The sequence below is a fragment of the Centroberyx gerrardi genome, chromosome 20, assembly GCF_048128805.1.
Source record: "Centroberyx gerrardi isolate f3 chromosome 20, fCenGer3.hap1.cur.20231027, whole genome shotgun sequence".
Taxonomy (NCBI): Eukaryota; Metazoa; Chordata; class Actinopteri; order Beryciformes; family Berycidae; genus Centroberyx; species Centroberyx gerrardi.
Window position 1 is genome coordinate 16,002,368 of NC_136016.1, and position 26,240 is coordinate 16,028,607.

A 26,240-nucleotide genomic window follows, 5' to 3' on the forward strand; every position below is an offset into this window, starting at 1 on the left:
TAACTTGCACATCAACCTTTCAACCACATTGTGTCTTCAACAGGACACTGTGAAAAAGAACATGATCATGATCATCATGATCTCAACACAATCATGTCAGTCAGGTGCGCTGTGGGAAGAAAGGTTTATTTATAATCTTGTTACACATCAATGCAGGCACAAGTAGAGTTGAGAACTCAGTCAAATAGCTATTAAAACATGTGAATGATATATGAAACTATAAAAATATTACATCGATATTACATCATATTACACTTTTTATTAGTCCATAATTCTCTCACAGGAGAAGGAATTAAAGACTATAAATTAGCCCTATGCTTTCAACAAGCATCATCATAATGTTTAGACTAATTGCTTTGATCATGATAAAATATTGATGCAAGAATAGTTCCGTTGCTATAAGCTGCATTAGAGCCAAAAGCTGAAACCAAAGAATAAATACACTTCACTTGGAATCAAAACCTCAATTATCACTGCTAGACATTATTGTGGAATACTAAATTGCTCCAACCAAGGCTTACATATACTGTATATATATATATATATATAGGTATATATAGTCTACAGAGATCAGGTTATCAGTTTTGTAGGTGCTCATGTTTACTTGAGGCAGTTGTCAGTGGATCCCACAAGGTTTGAATTTAAAATCCATCTTCTACTGTATCTTGTATGAGAAAGCATTGCTCAAGGATCCCAGTCAATATATGAAATAATTCTGCTGTGTTTACACTTGACTACTCAGAGGGGACCGCCTAACCCATCGCTTTTACAAGCTGTCCATCTAAAAAAAATGAAGTGATGTGGTTTCCCACTCTGTTCTATTATTCTGCTCTTCTTCTTCCTCTCTCCCACCTGCCTCTGTTTGCTGGAAGAGAGAGTGAGGCTCTGCCAGCAAAGCACGCAATTAAGTGAAGGGTGATGAAATTATATCTCTGGCCTGGGCAAATGGAAGGATGAAGGGGTGGAGGGGGAGACAAAGTGGGAAGGAGGGAGAGTCCATTCTGTTTCCCTGTGGGGCCGGGGGAAATTCTATTAGGCCTCATAATAGGGCCATTTTTCACCTCCCTCCACATCAGTCTATTGTATCCTCCCTCCTCCTGCCCTTTCCTCTCTCCTCTTTAAAGAGGGTACGGTATCACTCGATGTCTGCCGCTCCTCTCACTTACTTCCCCTGGAAAAACCATGTTGTTTCTCTGCAATGTATCTTCCTATGTTTCATTTTCCCTCTCTTTTGCTGTCTTTCTTTTATCTTGTATCACTCTTTCATATAGTGTAATTAAGACAAAAATGAGGGTGGAAGGTGTGATGAGTAATAATTCAGCACTGATCATCTCACGTTTGCTTCTAAAGAAAGAGAGCAGGAGCAATTCACAAAACGTCAAGCGCATTCAAATTTAATGGCATGACTTTTGGATTAATCAAATGGAAGCAGCGGTGGAGGCATTCCTTATAGGCCACATCTTTGTTGACTGAAGAGTAATAAAATGTCTGCGGCCTGAAAGCAGGTGATTAAAGCTTAATGAAGGGAACGTGCACCGGAGAGACACCGCTCAATGCTAATAGAGAGTTAATGTGCAGGAGAAGGAAATGGCAAAACGAGGAAAATTGACACAAAGTTTTTCCTCTCTCAGAAAGCCATTAATTGTGTGAGGCATTCCACACAATGGCTTTGCGGCGATTTTGTCTGTCATGGTTGGTTCGGAGGAAATGCCATTAAAACTATGACGGATTTAATTGCGTTCTATGCAAGGGCCGCACATGTTCGCCGTTTCTATTTACGTCTCCTTTCTGCTTGCCAGGTGCTGGGCACAAACACACTCAGCTTTGCCTTATGAAAATAGATAATAATCCAACAGCTTCAGCCAGTAACCAGAAGAAGCTGGTATCAGTTTACACATCATGTCTTGTCATGTTTACACTGGAATACATGAAAAGCCATACCCAGGAAACTGTTCTGTGGGAGAAAATCCAAGCGTTTATCATTGCAACAACAAACAGTGTTAGGAAAGTCAACCATGGGCGGAAAACCTCATTCACAGAGTCAACTCGACACATTCAAACAGATATTTTGCACATACGTCTTCCCTTTGACTGTTTTGTTGGAGCATCCTGACAAGTGAGTCAATGGATCAACACAGTTTTCATGTCATAACAGAGCAAGATCTACAGTAACAGTTGTGCCAAGACAGCCAAGATACATCCAAAGCCTGAGCTGCAGCTGGAGATACACACACACTGCTTGACTGACACTGATACTCTAAGCCGACTGTACGTTTCACAAGCTTGTCCAAGCAGAGTGGCTTTGAAACCTTGTAACCATTTTAACTTGAAAGGCTTTGTTTTTTAACATTGTTTACGTTCCGGGGAGGAAAATGTCAATCAAAAATTACGACCTGAAAAGTGTGACAGGCCATTTTTCAGTGTAACGCCGCTAAAAGAACAGCTAACGAAAAACAACTGCAAGTACAAAGTAGTCAAAACCATGAATTCTCACCAAAGAGTCGAAAGCAGAAACCAGGCCTGTCTCTATTTCATCTATCAGGACAATTTGCATGTATAGGCTCTATAAGGTGCTGTCCATTACCACTGCTTCCAAAGAGCCATATGAACAGCAGAGAATAATGAAACAACTCACTGAGAATAGGCTTGGAAGTCAGTGTTGAGTATTAATGACCTCTTCAAGACATATGTGCCATCTGAATGACACTCAATATATCTGGACCCTGTTCTGGAAACTGGAACTCTGTCCCCTTATTCTACTTCGTGAAATCTGATTGGCTTTAGAAATAGCCAAGGACAAGTGCTGATGCTCTGTATCTCATATAATACACAGGCTTGAATTTCAATCTCAGCCACCCGTCTCTGTGGTGAAAGCAGGTATAGAGTGATGGTCATGATGTCACATTGATATGGCCTCTAAATAAAGGAGTGATGTAATGTTGCACTGAGGAGTTGGAGGAGGAAAGGGGAGCGGATTATTGTACTCCAAAAGACAATACATCTCTCTAGGATAACATGGACCTTTCCCACATCCATCTAGACATCCAAGAAAGACAGAGAGCCTGTGGGTTTTGGTATTTCATCCCTGTGTTTTTCATGTAATGAAGAAGTTGACACCATGGTAAGGAACGAAGAGTTTTTCCAATGACATCCTTTGAATAGAGAGACCATTGGGATAACAGGGCTAAAAACGTCAAAATCTCTTTTGGAAGGTTCACCCAGTCAGAACAAAAACCCTCCTGGCCTGGCACCTAGGGGTTAAGTAGACTAAAGGGATCAGTGATGGATACCGTATACAGCTACTGCATAGATTTACACCATATGTGGTTGCTGAATTGTTTCATACCATGTATGGATACTGCATGGACTCATTCTGTACCATATCATCGCTGTTGGACAATCCTCCTATCTCCAAAATGTTAACTTTTCAGGAACTAAGGAAAACAGCCTTGTTTGTAGCTTGATGACAGTATATTTTGGACATTATCCAATAGATATTGAAAGGGTGTCATAAGCCCAAGAGGTTGGAGGATTTTCTCAACCCATAGACGATTATGTAATCCTTCAATTTAAGTTAAAAAAAAAATCACCAAAATTGGAGTTGCGAGGTTTTCACGCAACAATATGCAGCTACTGCATAGGTTCAAATTTCATAACCTGCTTCATTGTCACACTCTCCTCTCTCCTGTGTTTTCTTTGTCAATATTCCCAAACTACTAGCTACTGTAGAAACTATAGAAGGCCTGAATCTAACCCAACATAGTGAGGAATCCAACCATTGTACGTATTTCTTTCCATTGTATTCTTCTGGTATGTTCCATGGTTGGTCATGACAGACAGGGGCCCAATCGGTCAACATCAGTTCTAGTGCTGTCCTGAGGCGATATGTGTTGTGGCTTGTCTGTTTATGATGTATGCAAACTGCAGTGGGGATCTTGTCAATCGAGAGTGGGAGGACCTTCTTTAAGTATTTCTAAGAATGCTTAAGCCAAGAGGTTGGGCAACCTAAAACACCTCAGTGAAGCTTGATAAGCTTGGCTAAGCGTGCACACACAGAGGCACACACACACACCTAGTTCTTTGAATAGCTTAAAGACAACTGTTTCATCATACATAAACACGGTGAACAAACGTCTTTGAACGCCCCCGTGTATCCCAAGGGATTTTTGGGCAGCCACTGTTTAAAAGGCTTTTCTCCCAATTTAATTCAGGGGGGCTCAGATTGCCCATGGCTCTGCCACTCAGCCAATAGCAGAGCTTTGCAGCTAATGCTGGTGGGGCCCATCTGTAGCACCTGTGGAAGGGCCATACAGCCTTCAGATTCACTCTGAAATGTCCCTTGAGGAAGAAAACTGCCCTTGAGAATGTAGAAATAAGATCACAGACAAAGTTATGAAACAAAAAAAGCATTTTCCAGGTAAACAATTGAACTGAGTCTGTGAACCTCAGGTGAAACTTGCTCCACTTACACATCAACAGCAAATATGGTGGACATGAGCCACATGGGCAAACTTCTCTTTAAACATTGTAGTGTGCATAGAGGCCATGAGTGTACACAGTAATATAGATAATCACTCATATTCTGGCTGAGGATTTATTTAGGATAAGCTATGTGGCAAAATCTTCATATCCCAATCAAGAAATATCCCTCGATATAAGTTTAAATTGAATATTCAAAAAAATACCACAGGAACTGAGCTGATGCAGACCACAAAAAACAAACTAAATGTGATAAGATAGATACATGCCTGAATTCCCTGGATAATATCTGTATATCCCAGCTATCAGCTCATCCTGATTATTATAAATGTAATATGATACTGTATCTACATACCTTGAAAGATAGAATTCTTTGATAATGCAGATAACGGCAGGATACTTGCATGCATGTAAACACCCTCAATGACTTGGATATTACCATCATATCTAAGTCCTAGCTTATGTAGCCATGCGAACGGATTAAAGTGACAAAAACACCAAGAGACACTTGTTTACCCTGAGGGTATTTCTGCTGTTCAGTGCAGGGCATGACCTCCTGGCTGAGTTTAACCAAGAGGGTCATCATGTCTGTCTGGCACACAAAAAAGGCAGATACTCTGGCATTCTCCCTCGCTCCTCTCAATCCCATTCTCCTCTTCCCATCCCGGATTTCTACAGAGGCAGCAGCGAGTGTCAGGTTTAGCTACAGTATCAGCTGTCAGGGATTGGAGTCAGATCAAAGTGGGACGGTGAAAAGAGTGAGATCCACACCCCGACTCCTGACCGTACAAAGAAGCTAAGGAGCAAACCCCCCTCCCCTGGGAGTTGTAATGGGAGCGGCCGATTACCCCCGTGGACCGGAGCCATATGGGCCAGCCCAAGGGAGCCACAGTGGAGGCTAGCATGCGGCCTTGGCTTGCTCAGCATGAGGAGAGAGAGATAGGTGACAGGAGTGATACTATGGGTGTCAGAGAGCGCTTGGTATGTGGCCTCTAGATTAGGGAGAGCATTTTTTTGACGTCATCTATCCCAGAAATCAAGAGATAAAGATTATGGGAAATACAAGCACTTGGTTTACAGTGGCTTGTGTTTTGCATTTTGAAAGCCTCTAATTCAACAACATTTAGTGGATAATAGCCACTCATGGCAATATAAGCATAATAATATGAGGCATTTGGTGGACACTTTCATCCAAAGTGCCTTACAGTACCAAGAGTGAATGCATTATGAATATGTATGGATCCAGTGAGAATGGTACCTCTAGTGGTATACTTTCCCCAATAAGCTATACAGGACTATATGAGTAAAAGTAATGGAGACTAATGCTAAGTAGCCGGCTATATGTGTGTCAAGGATGCCAAATAGCCTTTGCATTCTTGCCTTCAGAATTGCTGTGCTTGCTCATCACATTGTCTCTCCTGCGATTTGACAAATTTGTTCTTTGGAGCGCACCTTGCACTCAACAGACCCACATTCACCCCTCACTTATCTATGCCAATCTGGGACTGCTCTTGTCTGCTGCATCATTCAGAGCCATCCTCCTCTTCCCCCCTCAGAAACCAAGAGCAAATTGAGTTAGGACCGATCCGCTGCCCAATTTATCTCAAATCCTCGCCGATGCAGATCTAATTTCAGCCTCTTAGTACCGCAAACAGGAAGAAGAAGCCAGTCGATAAACAGCCCATGGTCACTGTTGGAGGGAGCGAAGAAGAGGGGGGCGGGAAGAATATGGTGACACAGTGGAAAAGGAAAGCAGTGAGGTTGTCATTATCCCTCCTCTAGTCCATCAGTCAGTCCATCAACCTCTGGCCTCCTAATTCCTGAGATAAACCTAATTGGGCTCTGTAGGCAAATTAGCTAAAAGCATCTCAAGTGAGTTGAAAATACCCTGAAAACTGTCTGTAATCTGGTCTGTCCAAGGGACTCTACAATTAGACTAGTTCATAACCAGATTTTAGTCTTTTATTTTCTCAGTACATGTATACATGTAAGTGTATGCAAAGACATAATTCATAACAATACATTATTACATTAAAAGGGAATCCTGCAAAAATCAGAATCATATACGGTTTAAGTTATTGCACTGGTCTACAGCAGTCCAGTCAATATTTTATGAACATAAACAACATTCTCCTAAAGCCAGAAACAAGATGTAAAGTCTGGAGCCGCCCCATGGAGAATGAACTGGAAAAAATGGTACATGTGAGAGAAACCCAGGGGGATTTTCAAAGGATGAGGGTCAATTTTAGGTTCAGAGCTGATAATATTACTGTAGAGAAAAGCTCATTTGGGTTAGAAAAAAATCTCAAAATCGCAAATGTGTTTTTGTCCCAAACTAGACAAATGTGTTGAACGTGGCACACACTTTTTAAGACTGTATTTAGGACTTGGATGAAGGACTAAGGAGAGAGATGTAGGACTAAGGACCGGTGAATGTTGTCATGGGCTGACCAACAGAACCAGATGGCAAGAGGAAGCCCTCTGGTAAACCTCTGATCTAATATTACAAACGGTGGCCTGATGGAAAAAGCATGGCCACAGCCAACATAATTCACAAATATCCATCATGCCTAGGAAAGACGGCCTGATAAGCAACAAGATTAGATTTTTTGGTTTTATTTCACTTTGAATGGGACATAAAATAATGTTTTCATGACAAAGAAATGCACCAGGACAATAAAAAATAACATTCTGGTGAGATGTCAGAGTGAGGTCTGTGTCATTTCAGGACAGCGTGTGCGGTGTGCCACAGTACATGCATGAAGAACACTGGATGGATGGAGTGCATGGTACATATATTCCACTTTACAAAGCCCTGATTTTTCACACATGGTTTGCTGAGTCAATTTCATGACTTCTAGGATTGCGGCTGCAGTCCCCTGACTGTCCAACCTTCTCAGGAGTATAGAATTCACCAGGGAAATCCAGTTACTGAAGACAGTAACAGTAGATGGCCGGATATGTCTTTATCAAGAGAGGTCTTATCAAAACACAAGGCCTTGTGAACAAAGAGGAAAACAAAGTAAAAAAAAACAAAAAAAAACATTCCCAGGACTTTCTATTCAGACAAGAAGGAATGGAGAAGTGTGTTAATCCACACTAAGCGGTCCACGTAATTGGGCCCCATTGTCAAAACATAATTCACTTAATAAAGTTTTCTTTCAAAACAGAAATGAAATTCTCTTCAACACAACTTGTGGGGAGGCCATAGCTACAACAGGAATGTAAAGTATGCCGGTTAGCTGAACATCTGGATTCAAATCACTACTGGTGTGGTTACATTTGGTCAATCTTACCTCACACTCTGATGATAATGAGTGTTTATTGTGACAGGGTGGTTTTATTGTAAGCAGGGTTTAGAAGTAATGTGTTACTCAGTAATTCTTACTTTCCTGTAATGAGCAGTGTAATAATAGTGGAATTTCAAAATGTATATATATAAAAAAAATCTTTTATTTTATTTCTTGTAGGTATATGAAGTGTATTTGGCAAGTATGTTATTTGAACAGAGGGATTGAATATCTTTTATAAGACTTGTGTATTTTTGTGTATGAAAGAGAGGTAAAGAGAGGTAGAGAGAGAGAGAGAGAGAGAGAGAGAGAGAGAGAGTAAATTACTTACTGTAAAGAGTGGACCAAATTCAGTCAGGCGTTGCAGTTTGCCCTTACTCTTACTTGTGATTCACTACCCATGACGCTCCCTGCTCATCAGAAATCTATTTTGTGTGTTTGAACGCCATCAAAGTGTTTTACCTTTTATGTGTGAAGATGTCGGGGGAGTTTCCAGGCAGCATCGCATGACTCAACCAATGAGAAAACACATCATTCTGTATAGGAAATTAAATGTAATGACTGTGGCAGTTTAAGTCCTATTCAACAATCCTTCTTTCATATAAATGTTCTCATGGAAACAAATAGCAGAAGCTGGACTCTTCCACAAATAGGCTCAAGTTCAAATGCAATTATGTTGTAAGCTGCGTAGTGGTCAGTGTTGACATGCAGAGTGGTATGTGGGGAGTAGAAGAGGTCAAACGTCAGATGGGACCATACTGACCCCTCCAACAAACCACACTGGAGACCCAGTGAGGGAATCCAGTTTAGCCAGCAAAGCCAAACATCTTGTAAAAGTCAACAAGCTTGCACTCTTATTTCCCAATCCCTGCACCCCATATTCTCACCATCTTTCCCTATTCTTTCTCATCCCCTCCTTCATTACCTCCCTTCTGAGGCTGCAAATAAACAAAAATCAGAGTTGGAGAGTGAAATGTAGCGTACAGTCGACACTCCTCACCAGGAAATCCCACCTGGATCATACAGGAGAAGAGATTTCAGAAGGAAAACAAATGGAAACTCTGAATAGAGTGATTTGAAACAACAATAGTCTCACATGTTGTGCAGCACTTGTGGTCACTTATGGTACCTTATTGGATAATGGAGCATGTTAAATACTCAACATTTTATGTGTATGGCACTCTTTGATGACAGCTGTTGAGATTTTAAACTAAAAAAGAAACATATGCTGTTGGTATATCCTTGTACTGTGTCAGGAACACAGGCTGAAACTGTGGAGACATTTTAGCTAAATGGTTTGTCAACAACTTAATTGCGGAACAAGCCACAAGTTTCATCTATTTTTGTCGCTGTTATATCATAATCACTTTCACATTTTACTGCAACTCTATTGAATTTGTGTCAGTAATGTGTCTCCTACTTTACAGTTGTAAGAAAATTCCTGAAAAGTTTACCAATTTTTTTGTCCTGAAGCCGCAGACAATAATAGATCTTATGTGTAGGCAGTTTATACAGGAGCTCTGAGGATCAGGGAGAGCATCATGAAGTAATTGTGTGACAGTGATTTATACAGAAAAGGTAGGCTATGTTTAGCCGCATGTGGATGTTGTTAGGTTTGAAAGATGTGGGTGAGGTCAGAGAGGAGGGGCGAGATCTGTGTGGCCTCAGGAACTGCATTTAGTTAATTGAATTAGATACAGGATAGACGAGAGAGAAAGAAAGAGAGAGGATGGAAGGAATTGAAGAGAAGATGTGAGACTGATCAGGGCATTTTTGACTGGATACATTTCCCTTTGATTTTGAGACAGACTTTTTTGATTATACAATCTGTCAGCGTTATCATCATCATCATCATCATCATCATTATACACAGAACAAGGACCGTTCTCCTCCCTTTCCCCTGTCAAAGGTGTTTACAAGGGCGTTAACATGTGTAGGCCAACGCCTGTGACCACAAAATCCAATGAAAATGCAGAAATGTATTTTGATGTCATCCTGAACATCATATTTAGGTTTTTTTTCAAACTCTGTGTATACTTCTTATATAAAAGTGACTTTGAATGACTAAGTTAAGCTTTGTGTGTCCCTTTTTTGCTATAAATTGTATGCGCCTCTGGAATTTGGGTATGCATTGATGAACTTCAGTGCCATGCACTCCAAATGACCAGTACTGATTGACATGTCACTTTAAATTAAGGTGATGTGATGCTGAAAAACCCAGGCATTTTCAGCTGGCTGAGAGGTTTTCTCTCAGCAAAGGATGTCTGCCAAATAATGACTTATAGCTATCAATGCTGGTGTGTGAACTATATAATTTCTGTGGAGTGCATTGATTTCATGTCGAGTCTGCCTTTCTCATTCATGTTCACACGTTGACATTGTAAGCCAGCAAAAGCCACACAAGCCACAGGATTAACCTCCCAATGGTACATTGTTAAACCAGCTATGCTACATGAGAAAGACAGACTTATCAAACAATCACTGTTCCCTCCCACAAACTTGAGCTTGAGCTGCCATCATGGACATATGGATTTGGATACAGTAGTAGATTAACAAAGCATGAAAACTGCTGAATACATAAAAGTAAATGAGATTTTATGTTGTTCTTTAACCAACAGATGTAAAACATGATCTGTAAGTTAATCCCCTGATATCCTACCTGAATGTGTCCACAATGGACTGGACAGCCAGCGGATTGGGCCACATGGTGTTGGACATCTTGTCCCTCTCTGAAGTCTTTGTACCAGAAACACCAATGACAAATTACATGTTGTGGGTGTGTGATAAGCGTTGTTATGTCTGGGGTCTCACTCTGCACTGTTTGGGACACATTCAGCGACAATGATGAATTTCCACCCCCGACAAGAGGACACAGGAGATATCGGTATTGTCTGTCTCATCCCTGGCCCCAACAAAGGAGGTGCACCACAAAAGGAAGAAACCCGACCTCATGTATCACTGACAGGCCCTTTCATGTCAAATTGTATTAATGGTTTGGATTGTGGTTGTTGTTACATGTATGTGTCCTGTATGTGCTGTGATATTGTGGAGTTTTGCTTCCTTATGTCTATCTACGTAATTTCCAAATAGCCAGTCCGAATTTTTGCGTAATTGCCATTTAGCAAGCTATTTATTTATCAAGAATTTGCACATTGAAAGATACAATTATACAATCATCATATGTAATCAGTCAGGGATTCATCAGGAAATCTAGGTTAACATAAAAAAAAAGACAGGCCCAGGCTACAGTTTGATTGAAAACAAGTAATGAGATTCATACTTCATACATAAAATCACTTCATTTATCACCTTCACCTTCATGATGCATGATACTGCTTATGTAACAGACATTTAGAGATTCCTGGTTAATAATCACTGCAAATGACCTGAGGATAAGGTTGATCAACATTATGCACAGTAAATAGAGTAAAGGTGAGTTGAAGACACAGTGTGCATTATGTTGTGCTGCCCCCTTCTGTTGTAAAGCAGAAATACTTCCAATTTTCCTTCATTAACAAGTACAAACAGAACTTAAGGACAAGGTTTCACAGAGAGAAATACAGTTCAGAAGTCCAGGTGAATTTTCTACAGAGGGTAAAAAATAACCGACAGTTCTAATATCTACATTTAGTGATTTAGCGACTGCCCACTAATTAAGGTACACAGACTGTGCTTGGGCATCTATGCATCTATGCGTTTATGCGTGTGTTTCCTTGGTCTTCCTAGGTCAGAGTTGTGGCAGCCAGTAAACTGACCAGCAGGGTCAGCAGGGAGGCAAAGTGGCCCGCAGCACCGCTCACTCGGTGTCGATACGGCATGCCTGTAAGAGAACAACCAAAGTCAAACTCCTGAGGCAAACGGAAGAAATATGGCATGTTTACATTCAACTGTGTACAGTGCTGTGGTCACTTCACTCTATATTCACTCAACTTTATTACTATTAAATTATTGCAATTAAAACGTTCTTATATTTGATCTATAATACAGTATCTTACATGTTAACATTAGTGAAAGAATTGCAGTTTTTATTTACATGATGCATTGATTGAGTTGAAAAGTGAATTTACGCTGGCTGTACATCATCTGCAAGAATACAGAAGTTGTGAAAAGTGCCAAAAGATAAGAGAGCTGTACCTTGGCCGTTCTGCATCCAGGTCAGCGGCCCTATGGAGATGGCTGCACTGTCATGGTAGGACACGTCCCTGTAAACTCTCCCGTGGTAACCGGGGTAGCAGTGCTGCAGGAAAACAACATTATGGGCATTCAGCTGATGCTCTTATCCAGAGTGACTTACAGTAAGAGATCAGTAAGGGGATCAAGAGCGTGACAGGACACGATCCAACCTGTTGCTTTCTGAGTATGGGACAATCTCTTCAATCACTAGTCACCATGTCACCAAAGGGTAATTTAATGTTCAACTAACCTCTTCCATACTGTTTAGCTATATTCCTCTTGCTTTCTCTATATTACTCAGAGTGGTTGAGTAGCTCATTAATGCCTGGCACTCTTTATAGTTAGTTGAATACATGAAAAACGTATTCAAACATTTTGGAAAACAACAATTATACCTGTTTCTCAAAAATGTTGTATGCGTACACATACATTTAAAGAAAATGCATAGAGATGCATACACATAAACACATTTGCACATATACACACCTGCATACAAGCACACACATGCACATGTCTTAATTTGCAAAGACACTGTGTGAAATGAAGACAACTAATATGTTTGGGGCGATCTTATTTCTTCTCTGGACTGAAGTAACTAACTACAAGTTTCATACATACATACAGTACGTACATGGCATCTCATCTTACACACACGAACACATCCTGTATACACACCACAAATACACACACAAACACAATGGTACGTACAGCGGTGCAGTTGTTGTGTCTCCGGAGGCACAGGTGGACCTGGCAGTGCAGGTAGAGGGTGGTGAAGTTGGTGAAGGTGAACATCCTGAAGGAGAAACGGGAAACGGTGGAGATGCCGTTCTGAACCAGTTCCACTGTGCCATCAGCTTGGTTAGGACACCTGCAGGACAGTGAGGGAGGTGGCAGTTACAAAGACAGGTTAGCAGGTGGACTACGAAGTGAAGTAAGAGGGTTAAATTATACAAGAGGAGATGAGCGTTTAGCTACTAATTGCTAGGGAATATTCATATCAAAGTCCCTTGTAGAGGCAATACATCAGATCAACTATATATTTGGCCTTTTGCAGAGGAATCAGTGAATCAAATACAGGGAATCATTGTGCTAACACATAGTCAAATTGCAAAAACTCTTTTACTCTGTAGTGATGAGATCCCAGCGGACGGGGTAGTTGGCTAAGTTGACAGGTGTGGCCCAACAGGAGTCCAGAACGGTGGAGATCTGCCGTCTGTCAACTCCCTCTGTCCGCACCTCCACATAGATCCTCTGGTCCACTTCCATTTGTATGTTCCTGGAATTGGAGAAGGGGAAGCGGAAGCCGGAGTCCTGGTAGGGGATCATTCTCATTTGATAGACACCCCGGCCCGTTGGAAGCTTCTTGCTCACAATGCTACAGAAAAACATTAAACAATGTGATTAGACTTTTACAAGGAACAACTGTAACTTCATTTGTTACCCCTTGGTTCAGGCAATCAACATGAATACAATCTAGTTTAATGAATCCAACAAAATTTTGGTGCCGGAAATAATCTGGCAGTGAATGCCGCTTTCAGGTTTTTACAGTAGGTTGATTAGTGAAGGTGCCCAGTGCTGAACAGTGGCAGATAATACCCAAGTGCCCCTGAGTAAGGGCACTTATTCCCATGTAAATCAACCTTCTCCAAGGATGTAGGCACAGATAGGATCCACATGGGATTCAAACACCGACCATTTTGTCCTGCCACTTGCAAAGTGCCTTCTTATTATGTTTTTGTATTTTATGCGTGGCCCATCATCATCACCGGGCAGAATAGACATTGAGGAACCATAGTTAAGAAAGGACAGCACTCCACTCTGAAAAGCCTGTTTTAGGTGCAGTTTTAACACGCTTTTTGGTCTTGAGCCCCTAAAAATGTCGGTGCATATTGAAAACGGGACAACATTACCTAAATACTGTGATACAACACAGACAGATTTTTACAATAATATGGCATTGTGGTTGTATCTGTCCTTGTAAAAATAAACCACACTTTGATTTAGCCTCCACCAATACCTCAGTTAATCAAGAAATCAATCAAATGAAATCAGCAGGGGAAACAGGATGTTGTGTCTGTCACCTCTCCACAGGGTTGATGCCCACATCCATAGACAGCGCCTGGTTCAGCAGATACTCGCAGCAGAAGCGCAGGTGGATGTTTCTCTGGCGGCTGATGAGCCCATCATGGGGGTCCACATCACCCTGGACGGTGTTCTCATAAATGAAGTGGGTCCCGTTGCTCTTTGAGGGGAGAGGACAAATTATAGGTATAAGTCGTTTATTATAGAACAGCAGGTAAAACTGTAAGTTGTCGTATTACGTCTAAAATACCCTTTAGACTGCGCCTACACCATTCTAAACTATGGGCCGTACCCTGAGAACTGTCCCACACAGCTGGTCGTCATTATCAAAGTTGAACACCAGTCGTCCGTCGTCGACAGTCCCGTTGCAGGTGTTGTCCCGCAGGTGGAGGGCGCTGGGATGGAAGCCGGCTTCAAACAGCTGGCAGCGGGACAGAGACATGGTGCCTGAACTACTGACACAGGCGATGGATGAATCTGTGGGAGAGAGATAGAAACAAAAATATATTTTTATATAACAATTAACTTAAATAAGGACTCAGTGCAGGAAAGTGAGAGAATAGACTCTGTAATGTCATAATTAAACTACACAAGTTTCAATTTTCTGTCCCTAGAAACAAAATCCTGAAGTGAAAAAAAGAGCTGTTTTGTTCCAGGCTCTGGTAATAACAATACCATCACATTCATGCAATGAACAGCCTTCCTCTTTGCTCACACTCAAAATTTGGTAATTTATAGTAGAAGTTAAAGCAGTGGTTCAGTAGGAGCTGTCCGCACCGTAGCTCTCATTGTTGGGCCGGTGGTGTGTCTCGTCACAGAAGCAGCCGTGAACGCCGTCCCTCTCCCCGCACCACTCATAATCTGTGCAGTCCAGCTGTTCGCAGGGGTCCGTCTCCGCTGGAGAGACAGTGAGGAGAGGAGGAGACAGGGAGTGATGAAACAAGAGAAAGACTGGGCAAAAGGGGAAATACCTATATCCATCAACTTTCTTATGCCAATCAATTTTTCTTATCTATTATCTTATCTATTCATAAGTCCAGTGCAGACATACCACACCGCAAAGCGGAGCGCCATGGGGGGATATCCAGCCCCAAAATGGAGCAGGTTCTCTCATAGGCTGAGACAGCGGAGCACAGCATGCCATTGGCTGGAGTGTAGAGGCAGAGATCGTAGACACAGGAAGTGAAGAATGGCTGGGGGTCAGAGTGCAGGTGGCAGGCACTGAACGGTCCAGTAGTGTTGGTGATGACACTGCAGAGATCAGAGAACTCCTCTCTGAAGCGACAGTCGTCCAGTCCGCCGCCGCTACGATCGTCTGTGGACCCACATCTGGAGAAGACATGAGGCTTACATTTAACACCTCTATTATCAACATACTGTATGTTTGTGTAATTGTTGTTGATTCAATGACATATTGCTGTTGTCATGTGAAAACCTCGTAACCTCGTAATTTCATGTTTTCGCTTCAAATTGAAGGACTATATACTCCTCTGTGGGTTTAGAAACATCTACAACACTTGGGATGATGAAACCCTTTCAAAAGTCATTACATTGAAAAAAAACAAGGTAGTCAAGCTCAAGTCAAGTCAAAAACAAGGCTGTTTTCCTTATGTAGGCTACTGAAAAGTTGCCATTTTGGAGAATGAGGTTTTTCAACCGACAGCGGCGATATTTTGATGGCACTTTGTGTAAAATATTGTGTATAATATTGTAATCTGTGTATATGGTGCCTTAAGTCTTTGTTAAAATCCCACATTGCCATCAAGCAGCCATAAAGCTGCACAGTTAGCCACAGCGGCTCACCTGGGTCGGCTTGTGGATGACTTCCAGCCGTCCCCGAAGTCATTGTCATTCCGTGCCATTGTGCCATTGGGCAAGACTTTGTCATCTGCAGGGTCACCGTTGAAGTTACCACACATACCGGTGAGTGCGCCTTGATGGTCCTGACCCACTCTGACCAGCAAAGTGCTCGAGCCGTCAAACTGGACTACGATATCTCTGGTGTTTACCACTATGTAGCTCCCCTGCCTTGCCACCTCAGCTAAGGTTCCTGCAGTGGTGGGAAGAGAAACCGCAGTGCCGTTTACCTGGGAGGATGAGAGATGAGAGAGAGACAGACGTTAGTGTTAGCTATAGTTATTGTTAGTGTGTATACAAACAGATAAAGAAACTTGTAATTCTAAAAAGTAATTAAGAGTTACTTTACCTTCACTCTCTTGTTGGGTCCAAGCCTGACAATGACACTCTCTGCTTGATTCGAGAGGTATACATCCACTGCCGACACAAATGACACACGGAAGTTGTCGCCACGGTGATTGTTAGTGGCTACAACTCGAAACTGGGTTTCATCGGTGCTGCGGCCCACACTCTCAGTGATGATGTAAGAGCACGTGCCCTGGAAGTGAGCCTGTGCCCCATCAAAGGTGAAGTAGTGTGGGTCGCCCCACACAGTGCAGGTAGACCATGCGTCAAAGCAGCCCAGCTGGCCATTTCTGATCGTGCACTGCTGCGTGGAGGTGCAAGACGTAGAAGAGCAGCGCAGGTCATTGGGGGCATAGCACTCACATCGCTCGGAGCAATCTTGTGTCCAGAACGCTTCACCAATCTGTAGCATGCGAGGGAGGAGAGAAGCACACCACTCTCAGCAATAATATTATTTGTAGAGTACTAATCACAACAGAGAGAGAAAGTGCTTTTCAAAATAAATCAAGAGCCACAAATAATGAAGAAAGAAGAACACCGAAAGGAAAATGCACATAATAATTAAACTAACAATAAAAACGATATATAGAGCATTGTTCTTAATGAAACGTTACATAGTGCAACTTTAAAATACGAAGTACTTGTGGGATGGGACTCACATCATAGTAGAACCCATCGTATTGGCAGCCACAGCTTTCCACAGGGACACACGATCCTCCACTCCTGAGGAAGCCCTCATCACAGAAACATCCCTCGGAGCACACCTGCTCACAGCTGGCATCGATGCTGCTGGCACAGGTGTGTCCACAGTCTGTGCCACACAGCTCGTAATGGCTGTTCGCTGGACAGTCAAGCCCTTCAGAAGAACAGGGTAAGAAGGTTAGGTAAGAAATTCTGACTCTCAGTGGTTATAAGTAATGACTTGTATCCGTTACATAAGCCTAGACTGTTCATATTAGTTTCTATTTAGTTTCAAGTCAAACATTAGTTGACTCACTGCAGGTGGTGTTCTGTCTCCATGGGTAGATTCGAGCGTTAGCAGACTGACAGGCGCTGACATATGCCTGAATGGCCCTGCACAGAAGATCTTGCCCTCTGTTTCCCGACACACACACATCAAACACACAGTCAGTGAAGTACGGCGCCGGGTCGACCTGCTCATGGCAGAAGCTGAGGGGGCCCTCAGCTGCCTGAATCACCTCACATCGGGCCCTGGCGGGTGACTCATCGGCGCAGCGCGGGCAGGATGAGCCACACCCATCGCTGCAGGTGTAGTTGTCTGCCACCTTCCAAGCTGTCCCGAACTGAGTGGGAGAGGTGACCATCGCTCCAGAGGGGGTGATGAAGTCATCATTTGGATTTCCATTGAAGTTCCCGCAAAGACCGCATGTTTCTCCACTGTATTAATGATAATGATTAAATAAAATCAATGTTTTGAATCAGAGAATCATTAAATGTCTGGAATGAATTTGAAATGATTGGTCTTTCAAAATGTCATGCAAAGCATTTCAATGTGAGCTACAGTAAATAGGAGGCACCTGTAATTTGAAGGTACAGAGATAGACACCGTGCTCCATCCATCGTAGCTGACACTCAGGCCGAAATCAGCATTGACGAATGTACGGTGTCCACTTGCATAGATGGACACACGGCCTCCATTCAAGAGAATAGGTAAATTTTGAGTTATACCATCCACCTAAAAGAGACATTGAAAGAACCATCAGGTATTTTTTCAATATTTAAGTAGCAGATTAATTTTCTTCCTACATACACTTAGTCATGAGAACTACCAAAACTGTATACATGTTTGGCATTTTGATCATCAGCATTTCAGCCATACATGTTGTAACAACTCACTTGCACCACACCGCGTCTCTCCCTGGACATATGCACTCGGTAGCCCCACACATCAACAAACACTTCAGCTGTGATTGAAACTGGCAATTCTCTCCATTGCTCATTCTTGGCCTCCACTTGAAAATGATGTAGCTCGTCAGTGGCATTGCACAGGGTCGCCAGAACGTAGCGGCAGGTTCCCTGGAAGTCAAAGGCCTTGCCATCAAAGGACAGGTAGTGGGGGTCTCCGGAGGCAGAGCAGGTGCCACGGGGGCTGGGATGGCAGCCAAACTCACCCTCCACCACTCGGCAGGACTCCTGGGACGCACAGCTGTTGGGGGTGCAGCGGACTGCACCGGTGATGCCGTTACAGCTACAGAAGCTCTGACACTCCTCACCGTCCCAGAACTGCTCGCCACCTTCCCGATAGCGGCCTTCATGGTGACAACCGCAGGCGATGGGGGGCACACACTGGTTGCCATTGAGGACGAAACCATCATCACACTGGCACCCCTCCTGGCATGCAGTGACACAGGAGAAGGGGAAGGACAGGCTGGGGCAGGAGGAAGGACAGGAGGTTCCACATTGTTCATAGTGGCTGTTGGTGGGGCAGGTTTGCTCTGGAGAAAGAGAAAACATTGTTTCAAATAAAGTAATAGAATTTATTGATACCAAAGCCTCCCCTCACCAAAAGGGGGAAACGTGCTTACCACAGTCAGTTGCATTCCTCCAGTCTCCTAAGGCAACGCCTCTCTGTTGGCACATCAGTGCATAATCTCGCAGGACCTCGCACAGCGCCACCGCTGGATCTCTAGAGCCCCGCAGGATCTGCACACACTCCTCCACATGGTCCCATGGGTCCACCGTGTCCCAACATACGGCAAACGGCCCATTCGCCAATGCGATTTTGCCACAGTACTGACTAGAATTGTAATTTGTTGTGTTGTGCTCATCCACCCTGATTTCTCTCTCCACACAGTGTGCCGCGAGGGAGCCATCTCGCCAACTGTCTCCAAAGACCTGAGAGCTGTTGACCAGGATGCCGTTGGGTGTGCGGAAGTCATCATATTGGTGACCATTGTAGTTACCACAGAGTCCGCCAAGTGAACCATTGTAGATGCCAGGTGCAGTGACACGCACAAAGTGAGGCCAGACTGTTTGAACAGTCACACCGAAGGAGGTGTGAATGATGATACTGTGAATGCTGCTGTGGTAGATGCGGATTCGGTTGGATGCTGAGCTGAATGGTAGTCTGATGAGCTGACCATCGACCTAGAGAATTGCAATGAAAAGGGTCAGTGTAAGAATTCATAGGCACTATTGTAGGAGGGAGTTCAAGATGAGTTTTCCTCTCCAGCAATCATTTTGTCACATTTGTCTTTGTCAGTTGTCATATGTCACACTTTTCAAATGGTGGATATCTAATTTAGAATTAAACACTTCAAATATATTCCAGTCACTTACATGTACTCTGCTGCTACCTCCCATCTCAATGGACACCTGTGTTCCCTCTGCCTCAAACTTCAGCAACCGGGTAAAACCCTGCTGGCCTCTGGGCGCCTTTTCTGCCGTCACCATAAAGTGGGGGTGTTGGGACATTCCCATGACTCTGGCTAGGGTCAGTCGACACGCCCCAGGATACTGGTATGTCAGTCCATCAAACGTGCGATATGACCTTGGGCCCCTTATCCAGCATGTTGCATAGCTGGTCGGTCGGCACCCTCTTTCTCCATCCTCCACCCTGCAAGACTCTAGTGGATCACAACTGTGGGCGTGGCAGGTCATGGAGCCGTGGCTGCAGCTACAGCGCCTCCCGCAGTCCTGGTCTAGTAGCACTGTTTGCCCAGAGCGGTAGTAGCGGTCTTCAAAGGTGCAGCCACACTGGGCAAGAGGGACGCAGACCCCGGCGCTGAGGACAAAGCCTGTGTTGCAGATGCAGCTCTCCTGAGCAGGAATAGGGCAGTTTTGGGTAGAATTGCGATTGACACAGGTAGCGGGACATCCTGTGCCTTCGGACTCAAAGTGGCTGTTGGCCGGGCAGGGGATTTCTGAGCAAAGACAATAAAAATGACATTTACATCATGGACATTTTACCCAAAGGATTAAATGACAAAATGTTGTGTGACTGACATACTTAGACTTACCACAGAACCCTTCTCTCCTCCAGCTGGGCAACTGTATACCATGCTGCTGACACTGACTGGCATACACGTTTAGGGCCTGGCACAGAATAGGCTGGTACCCTCCTCCTACACACAGATCATACACACAACTGTCCACATAGCTCTGGGGGGGAATCTGTTCATGGCAGGCAGCAAAAGGTCCAGAGTTGCTCTGGAGGATGCCACAGTGAGCGGTGTTGCTGTATAGAGCTGTCTGCGCTGTAGTGCAGGCAGCACAGCCCAGACCCCCACATCGGGTCCCACAACCGGGCTCATCATCCCCAGGTGCCTGCCAGCTATTGGCAAAAACAACATCAGAGCTCACAACCTGGCCTTGGCGGGTCCGGAAATCATCCTCACGACGATTATTGTAATTTCCACACAGGCCACATGTGGCATTCTGGTAATTTTGGGGCACGCTGATCCTGACATAATGGTTGGCGTCGTAGGACACCACCAAGCCAAAGTCAGTGCTGATGATGACAGAGAAACCTGACTGGTAGACCTGGACGTTGCCATTATTGAGGGAGAATGGGGTGGCGGCAAAGCTTCCATTAACCTGCAAGCACACCAATAATTATATCGTGACAAAGACATATTTGGATAAAAGTAAAGTAAGAAAAAGTCTATAAACTCTAGTCTATAAAAAAAAGTATGGAGTATAAAGTGTAAAAGAAATGAATGGAGTATGAGCTCAGTTAAAATCACTAACCTTTGCCTCAGCACCGTGTCCTTTGACAAGCTCAATCAGTTGGTTATAGACATACACTTTGACCAGCCGAGTCCAAGCCACTCGGGTGCTGCCCCGGTGCTCGTTCTTGCCCTCCACTCGGTAGTAGGGCAGCCCGCGACCACACTGCTCGGACAGGACGTAAGTGCAGGTGCCCTGGAAGTGAAACACACTTCCATCGAAGCTGTAGTAGTGTGGATCACCAGAGATGGTGCAGGTGCGTCTCTGTACCGTCTGGCAGGAGAACTGAAAAGCACTACGACGGCAGATTTGGGAGAAGGAACAGGGTTGGCTGTAACACCGCAGGCCTGCTGAGGTGCAGGTGCACTTCTGTGAGCAGGTGTTGTCCCTCCAGAATGAGTCACCCAGCTGCACAGGAGAACCTTGAAAAGAACGATACGGTCAGTCAAAGGTCAAAAGCTTGCAGACACCATTACTGTTTATACCACTTAATATTGTGAGGGAAATTTACTTTGCCAGGTCAGCACAAATAACAGTATGCATCATATACAATAGTGGACAACATAGAACACATTCACAGTTAAATTATCAGGCCATTCAGTATAACATAATGGCAACTCGTGTACAATGTAGTCAGCAGGAGGCAGTCTATAAAACAACATTAATTAGTTCAACTTTGAGGGGGGGACACTGGAATCAAACTCTGAGCAGCAGATCACACTGACGTACTGTGGGCATAGTTGTTGCCTAAATGCAACTCCATTTTCCCTAACTTCGCCAGAAAGATTGAAACAAAATAAACATATTTACATGAGAAAAGTGTGCAGGTATGAGAGAGAGTGAGGAGAATTATTGGTCAATGTGACATATAGTAAGACATTGCTAAACTGAACCCCTGATTGAACTTTAATTGAAACATAAATTAAACAGGAATTAAAAGAAGATTCAAACAACTAGGATAAAAGCTCAATTTTTTAAAGGGGGAAGGTGTGTTTGTGCTTGTGACCAAAGCCAATGACAAATTGTGCTTCAGTAAAACTTATAACAATGCAGGTCGAGTAAAAATACAGAATACACATTTGAGGCAGTTTGCATTTGTGTGTGTGTGGGAGGAGGGGAGTTGGGGAAGGTGGGGGTGGCGGGGTGGGGGGTGGGGGGGATGTCTGTCTCCCCCCAAATTTACACTTATGATTCACAGTATTATCATCAATCCCGTCAGTATATGCTCATGGAGTGTCCAAAACAGAGAATATGGTTCACATCATGCACATCAATGGAAAGCAGCATATCCAGGTCACATTATCACAGATATTTATTACTGAAAAGCAAAGTATACGATCTTGCATAAGGCAAACAATGCCAAAAGTGGTCCCCCTCATTATCCTGTGGTCTTACCATTGAAAGTGCAGCCTCTCGACCCAGTGTCCACATGGAAGGCCCAGCGGCCGGGTACATTGACATTGCTGCTCAGGCGGAAATTTGAGTTGCTGCCTGCTGCGTTGCTACTGAATGATCCAGGGATGGAGAAATGGTGAGTGGAGTTGATTGTGTCATAGCCAGCCTGGAAATACAAACAGTCATATAAACGAAATGGATTGATGATGTAAAATTTGTCTGTGACTTTATGCTGATGAAATATACTCACTGCCAAAAGAAACGCAACATGTTTTCAAGGGCTGTATAACAGGGTGAATGTAGCACAGCATAATTAAATAGTTTACTTTATTAGTGAACAATAATCATCCTCACTGCAGTTTCAGTACTAAAACTAATCCCTAGTGCTTTGTGTCACAAACTGTCACAGACTTTTATTGGTTATTGTTCACAAATTGTTTGCAGGAATATTGAACACTTCACATATGTATGCAAATCTATTAAATATCACACTAGTAAAATGATGATGTGAGATTAGCTCAATGTTGCGTCTCTTTTGGCAATGAGTATACTACACTGTGTATTGTGCATGGCATTGCTATCACTGTGTTCATGTGTAGTGATGGCAACTAAAAGCACATAAGTGAACTGCTCTAACCTGAACAGAGTGAGAGGTTGAGGCTATTGACCCATAGTTCATCAGCACAAACGAGTACCGGCCACCAGAGATCAACACAGCTTGGGCGGTTGTTTCCTGGAAAAATGTGGTTCATTTCATATAAATCAGACTTATTTCTTAATACTTTTTCACTGAATCTGTCATTAATATGTCTGTACTCAGATAGTTAATTCTAAGGCTGGTTTTAATTATGGCTATTAGTTAATTATGGCTGTTGGATTAAGCTGACTTACTGTTCCTGTAGTGGGATAGTAGGCCACTTCATACCATGTCGCAACCATGACCCAGTTGGCAGCGAAATTCAGGTTTGGGAAGTACTGATTGATGTCTCGTGTGGCCTGTTGCAGGACACTGCCGCTGGTGTACTGGTTATACAAGACTTGACCATTATTTCTGTTGTCCAAGTCTGTCCAGAAGGGAGCGATGAGATCTCTGGAGCCATGTGCTGGGAACTGGTAAGGTGTGTAGCTGCTCCATGCAGCGTTAAAGGTCAAGTGTCCATTGTGGTTGACCTGAAAACAAACGAGTAGATAAAACAGCTCTTACTACAAAGATTTACTAGATATTGACAACAGTCTTTTACAGTCAGATGTTATCAGCTATTGCCAGATATTGGCTACAATATTTTAGTCATTGTCAGATATTGAAAAATATTGACTACAGTGTGCTATAGTTAACATTCCTTACGTATGTGAAAGTAAAAAAATAACCAGCATTTAATTAATATTGAAGCTAAAACTCAAATATTACATTTGTAGTTAACAAAATGTTGTCATTTCTGCCCTCGCTTATGCAATTTCACAACACAGTCGTAGTATTGGAAGTTATTTGCCAACCAGTGGTAGAAAATGTTATGACAGCCCACACAAAATATGAATGTTGTATTTTGCAAAAAGAAAATGTTTACACACGTAAATCTGATTATAGGAGTTTCCAAAAAAGAAAAAAGGCCGCTGCAGGGTTATGAGAGGAGAACTTCCATCATCTACTCGAGCGCTTTGTTGCCCAGCTATTGGGTAGAGGGGATCTAGGAAGAACAAAAGTGTAGGTCACAACAAACATAATCACCCAAATACAAGTATGTTACTCTAGTTAGGCTTTGGCATCATGCCAGTATCCTGCAAACCTTGTGCCAGTATTTTCAAAAGGTTGGCTTTTCAGGATGAGAGAAAAACTGAAAAACTTTCATTGATTGATTTATTTTCAGTGGTTGACTTGCTCCCATTGGCAATGTCAATTGAGAGTTACAGAAAAAAGTGGAAAAACTGGAAATACATTTTCATATACATAAACAACATTGATGCAACTTCCCAAACACTGATGATAAATGTCAAGTTTAAAATGGCGTACCGCTCCAATACGATGTCAAATTGTGCCTTCAGGATGTTTGATTAACATCTTCCTCATAGCAAGAAACCACAGAGCCGTAGGAACTGAATGTGTAACTTAAAAACTCTGAAGGAAACTTGCATAACAGTAAAATATTCCACTGAGACACAATGTGGACAGATTGGTTTTGTATATAGAACATACTTTTACTTTTACAATCTTCATATTATGCCAGCTCCAGAATAAACCATTTGCTTTGTAATTTATACTGAACTGCCTCAGGGTTTAAAAATTGTGTGAATCCCTAAATTCAAACATATTTCCGTGTGTGATTATCAACTTATATCCTAATAAAGATGGCCTTATGGTGAGATAAGGGTGTATCAGAAATGCTCATCTTGAACCATAATGCCGATAATAATAGCAATACCGTAAACAGAGAAATAAAAAAAATAAAACTTGACAGCATCTTTACTGGTAGCTGCAGCTAACAAGTGCAAGTCATGCAGAAAGATAAGAGAATAAATAATCCTACAGGAATAACAATAGGTATTAGTTTATTCAAATAATAGCAGCTGCGAGCTATTGATTCTGGCATGATTGAAATGACCCAGTTAGAGCGCAATCCAATGAAAAATCAGTGAAACTTGGCAAACTTTGAATAAAAGACTTGAAGAGAAGGCTTTTATATATCAAACAATGCCGACAAGCTGTTAATCCAGGCGGAACCGATGAGGAAGTCTGGGCACCGTATATCATTACTTTGAGCCTTCAGCCTCAGCCGAATGTCTCAAATGGTTGTGATTATACACCATTAACACAGATAGATGGAGGGTAGCAATGGTAGTGAAATACTTATATTACTTATATATTCTGCTCTGTTTTCAGTCATTTTATACTCAATATACTATAAGTCAAGGAACAAAGTTTCCCATGTCTACCTAAGACCGGACTAATAGGATTCAACTTAACAATATTCTCAGAAGTCACCATACCTTCAATTTCAATTAATAAGCAGTACATATTCCCATGTATAATTATTAACTTACTTTTGTTTAGACATTCTAATAAAGACAACCTCATGGTGTGATACTGGTGTATCGGAATTTATTATTTCGAACCAAGATTCCAATAATAATAGCAATACCATTAATAAGGCAAAACAGATAAAGTAAATCAATTAATAATGGCTTGGCAGCATGAATTTGGCATGATTGTATGATTGGCATGATTAGAGTATGAACTTCAATAGGAAGAACGCACACCCAGCGAGCTGCAGACATGAGGCTTTTGTAAAAAAACACGATGAAGAAAATTGAAATTGCACACTCGTCTCTTTTTTTCTCCAAAAGAAAAGAGTGTGTGACTTGAATTTTCTTCAGAATGATTAGAGTATGGCCCAATAAAAAAAATCAGTAGATGTCACGGCTTCAATAGGCTGCAACTTACCCGCACCCTGAGAAGTCACGATGCCTGTAAATTAAATAAACAAACAGATTGAGCAACATAGATGAGCAAAAAAATGTACATATAAAGAAACAAATAAATATAACTGGATCCAACTCTTGAGATTTGGCTCATACAACAGAATTTGATTATAGCTCACATTTCCAAAACAATCATTAAACAGGATAATTAGTAATATACTTACTTATCATCCCCAGAAGCAGCAAGGACAACATTATTTGACTCGCCATTCTCCCAGGCTCACAATTCAAATCTGCTGACCAAACATAATCAATTTAATTGCTCAAATTACTAATATTATATTTAAATTTGCATGAATAAATATTAAATCTAGTAGGTAATAACTATTGATAATTAATGAAATACTATCATAATGTGGCATAATTATTTGAAAATATCGTTTCACCTCAAAAATAAAATAAAGCCATCACCTGTTCACTTGCACGCTGACCCTCTCCAGCTCATACCTGTGAGGC

At 42.5% G+C, this 26,240-nt stretch overlaps 1 protein-coding gene across 1 annotated transcript; it reads right to left on the reverse strand.

Annotated features, from left to right (window-relative positions):
* Positions 1–10,869: 10,869 nt before the first annotated feature.
* Positions 10,870–26,233, reverse strand: LOC139913206 (alpha-tectorin). Its single transcript, XM_071901172.2, has 25 exons — positions 26,196–26,233; positions 25,949–26,017; positions 25,747–25,770; positions 23,880–23,995; positions 23,202–23,480; positions 22,948–23,043; positions 22,311–22,476; positions 20,937–21,337; positions 20,207–20,783; positions 19,527–20,110; positions 18,773–19,334; positions 18,084–18,682; positions 17,765–17,922; positions 17,224–17,624; positions 16,886–17,082; positions 16,231–16,629; positions 15,828–16,111; positions 15,076–15,353; positions 14,802–14,921; positions 14,317–14,501; positions 14,024–14,184; positions 13,066–13,317; positions 12,651–12,810; positions 11,904–12,006; positions 10,870–11,589 (listed from the first exon to the last, which is right to left on the reverse strand). Exons 2-25 carry the CDS (start codon positions 25,992–25,994, stop codon positions 11,492–11,494), a joined length of 6,246 nt encoding a protein of 2,081 aa, XP_071757273.2. The 5' UTR covers positions 25,995–26,017; positions 26,196–26,233; the 3' UTR covers positions 10,870–11,491.
* Positions 26,234–26,240: the final 7 nt, after the last annotated feature.

Coding starts and splice junctions, on each gene's coding strand:
- LOC139913206 (XM_071901172.2), bottom strand. CDS start 25,994: ATGGCGAGTCAAATAATGTTGTCCTTGCTGCTTCTGGGGATGATAA. Junction 21,338..22,310: donor GAGAGGCTGCACTTTCAATG/GTAAGACCACAG, acceptor GTTCTTTTCAAG/GTTCTCCTGTGCAGCTGGGT. Junction 14,502..14,801: donor GCCCAACAATGAGAGCTACG/GTGCGGACAGCT, acceptor TCTCTCCCACAG/ATTCATCCATCGCCTGTGTC.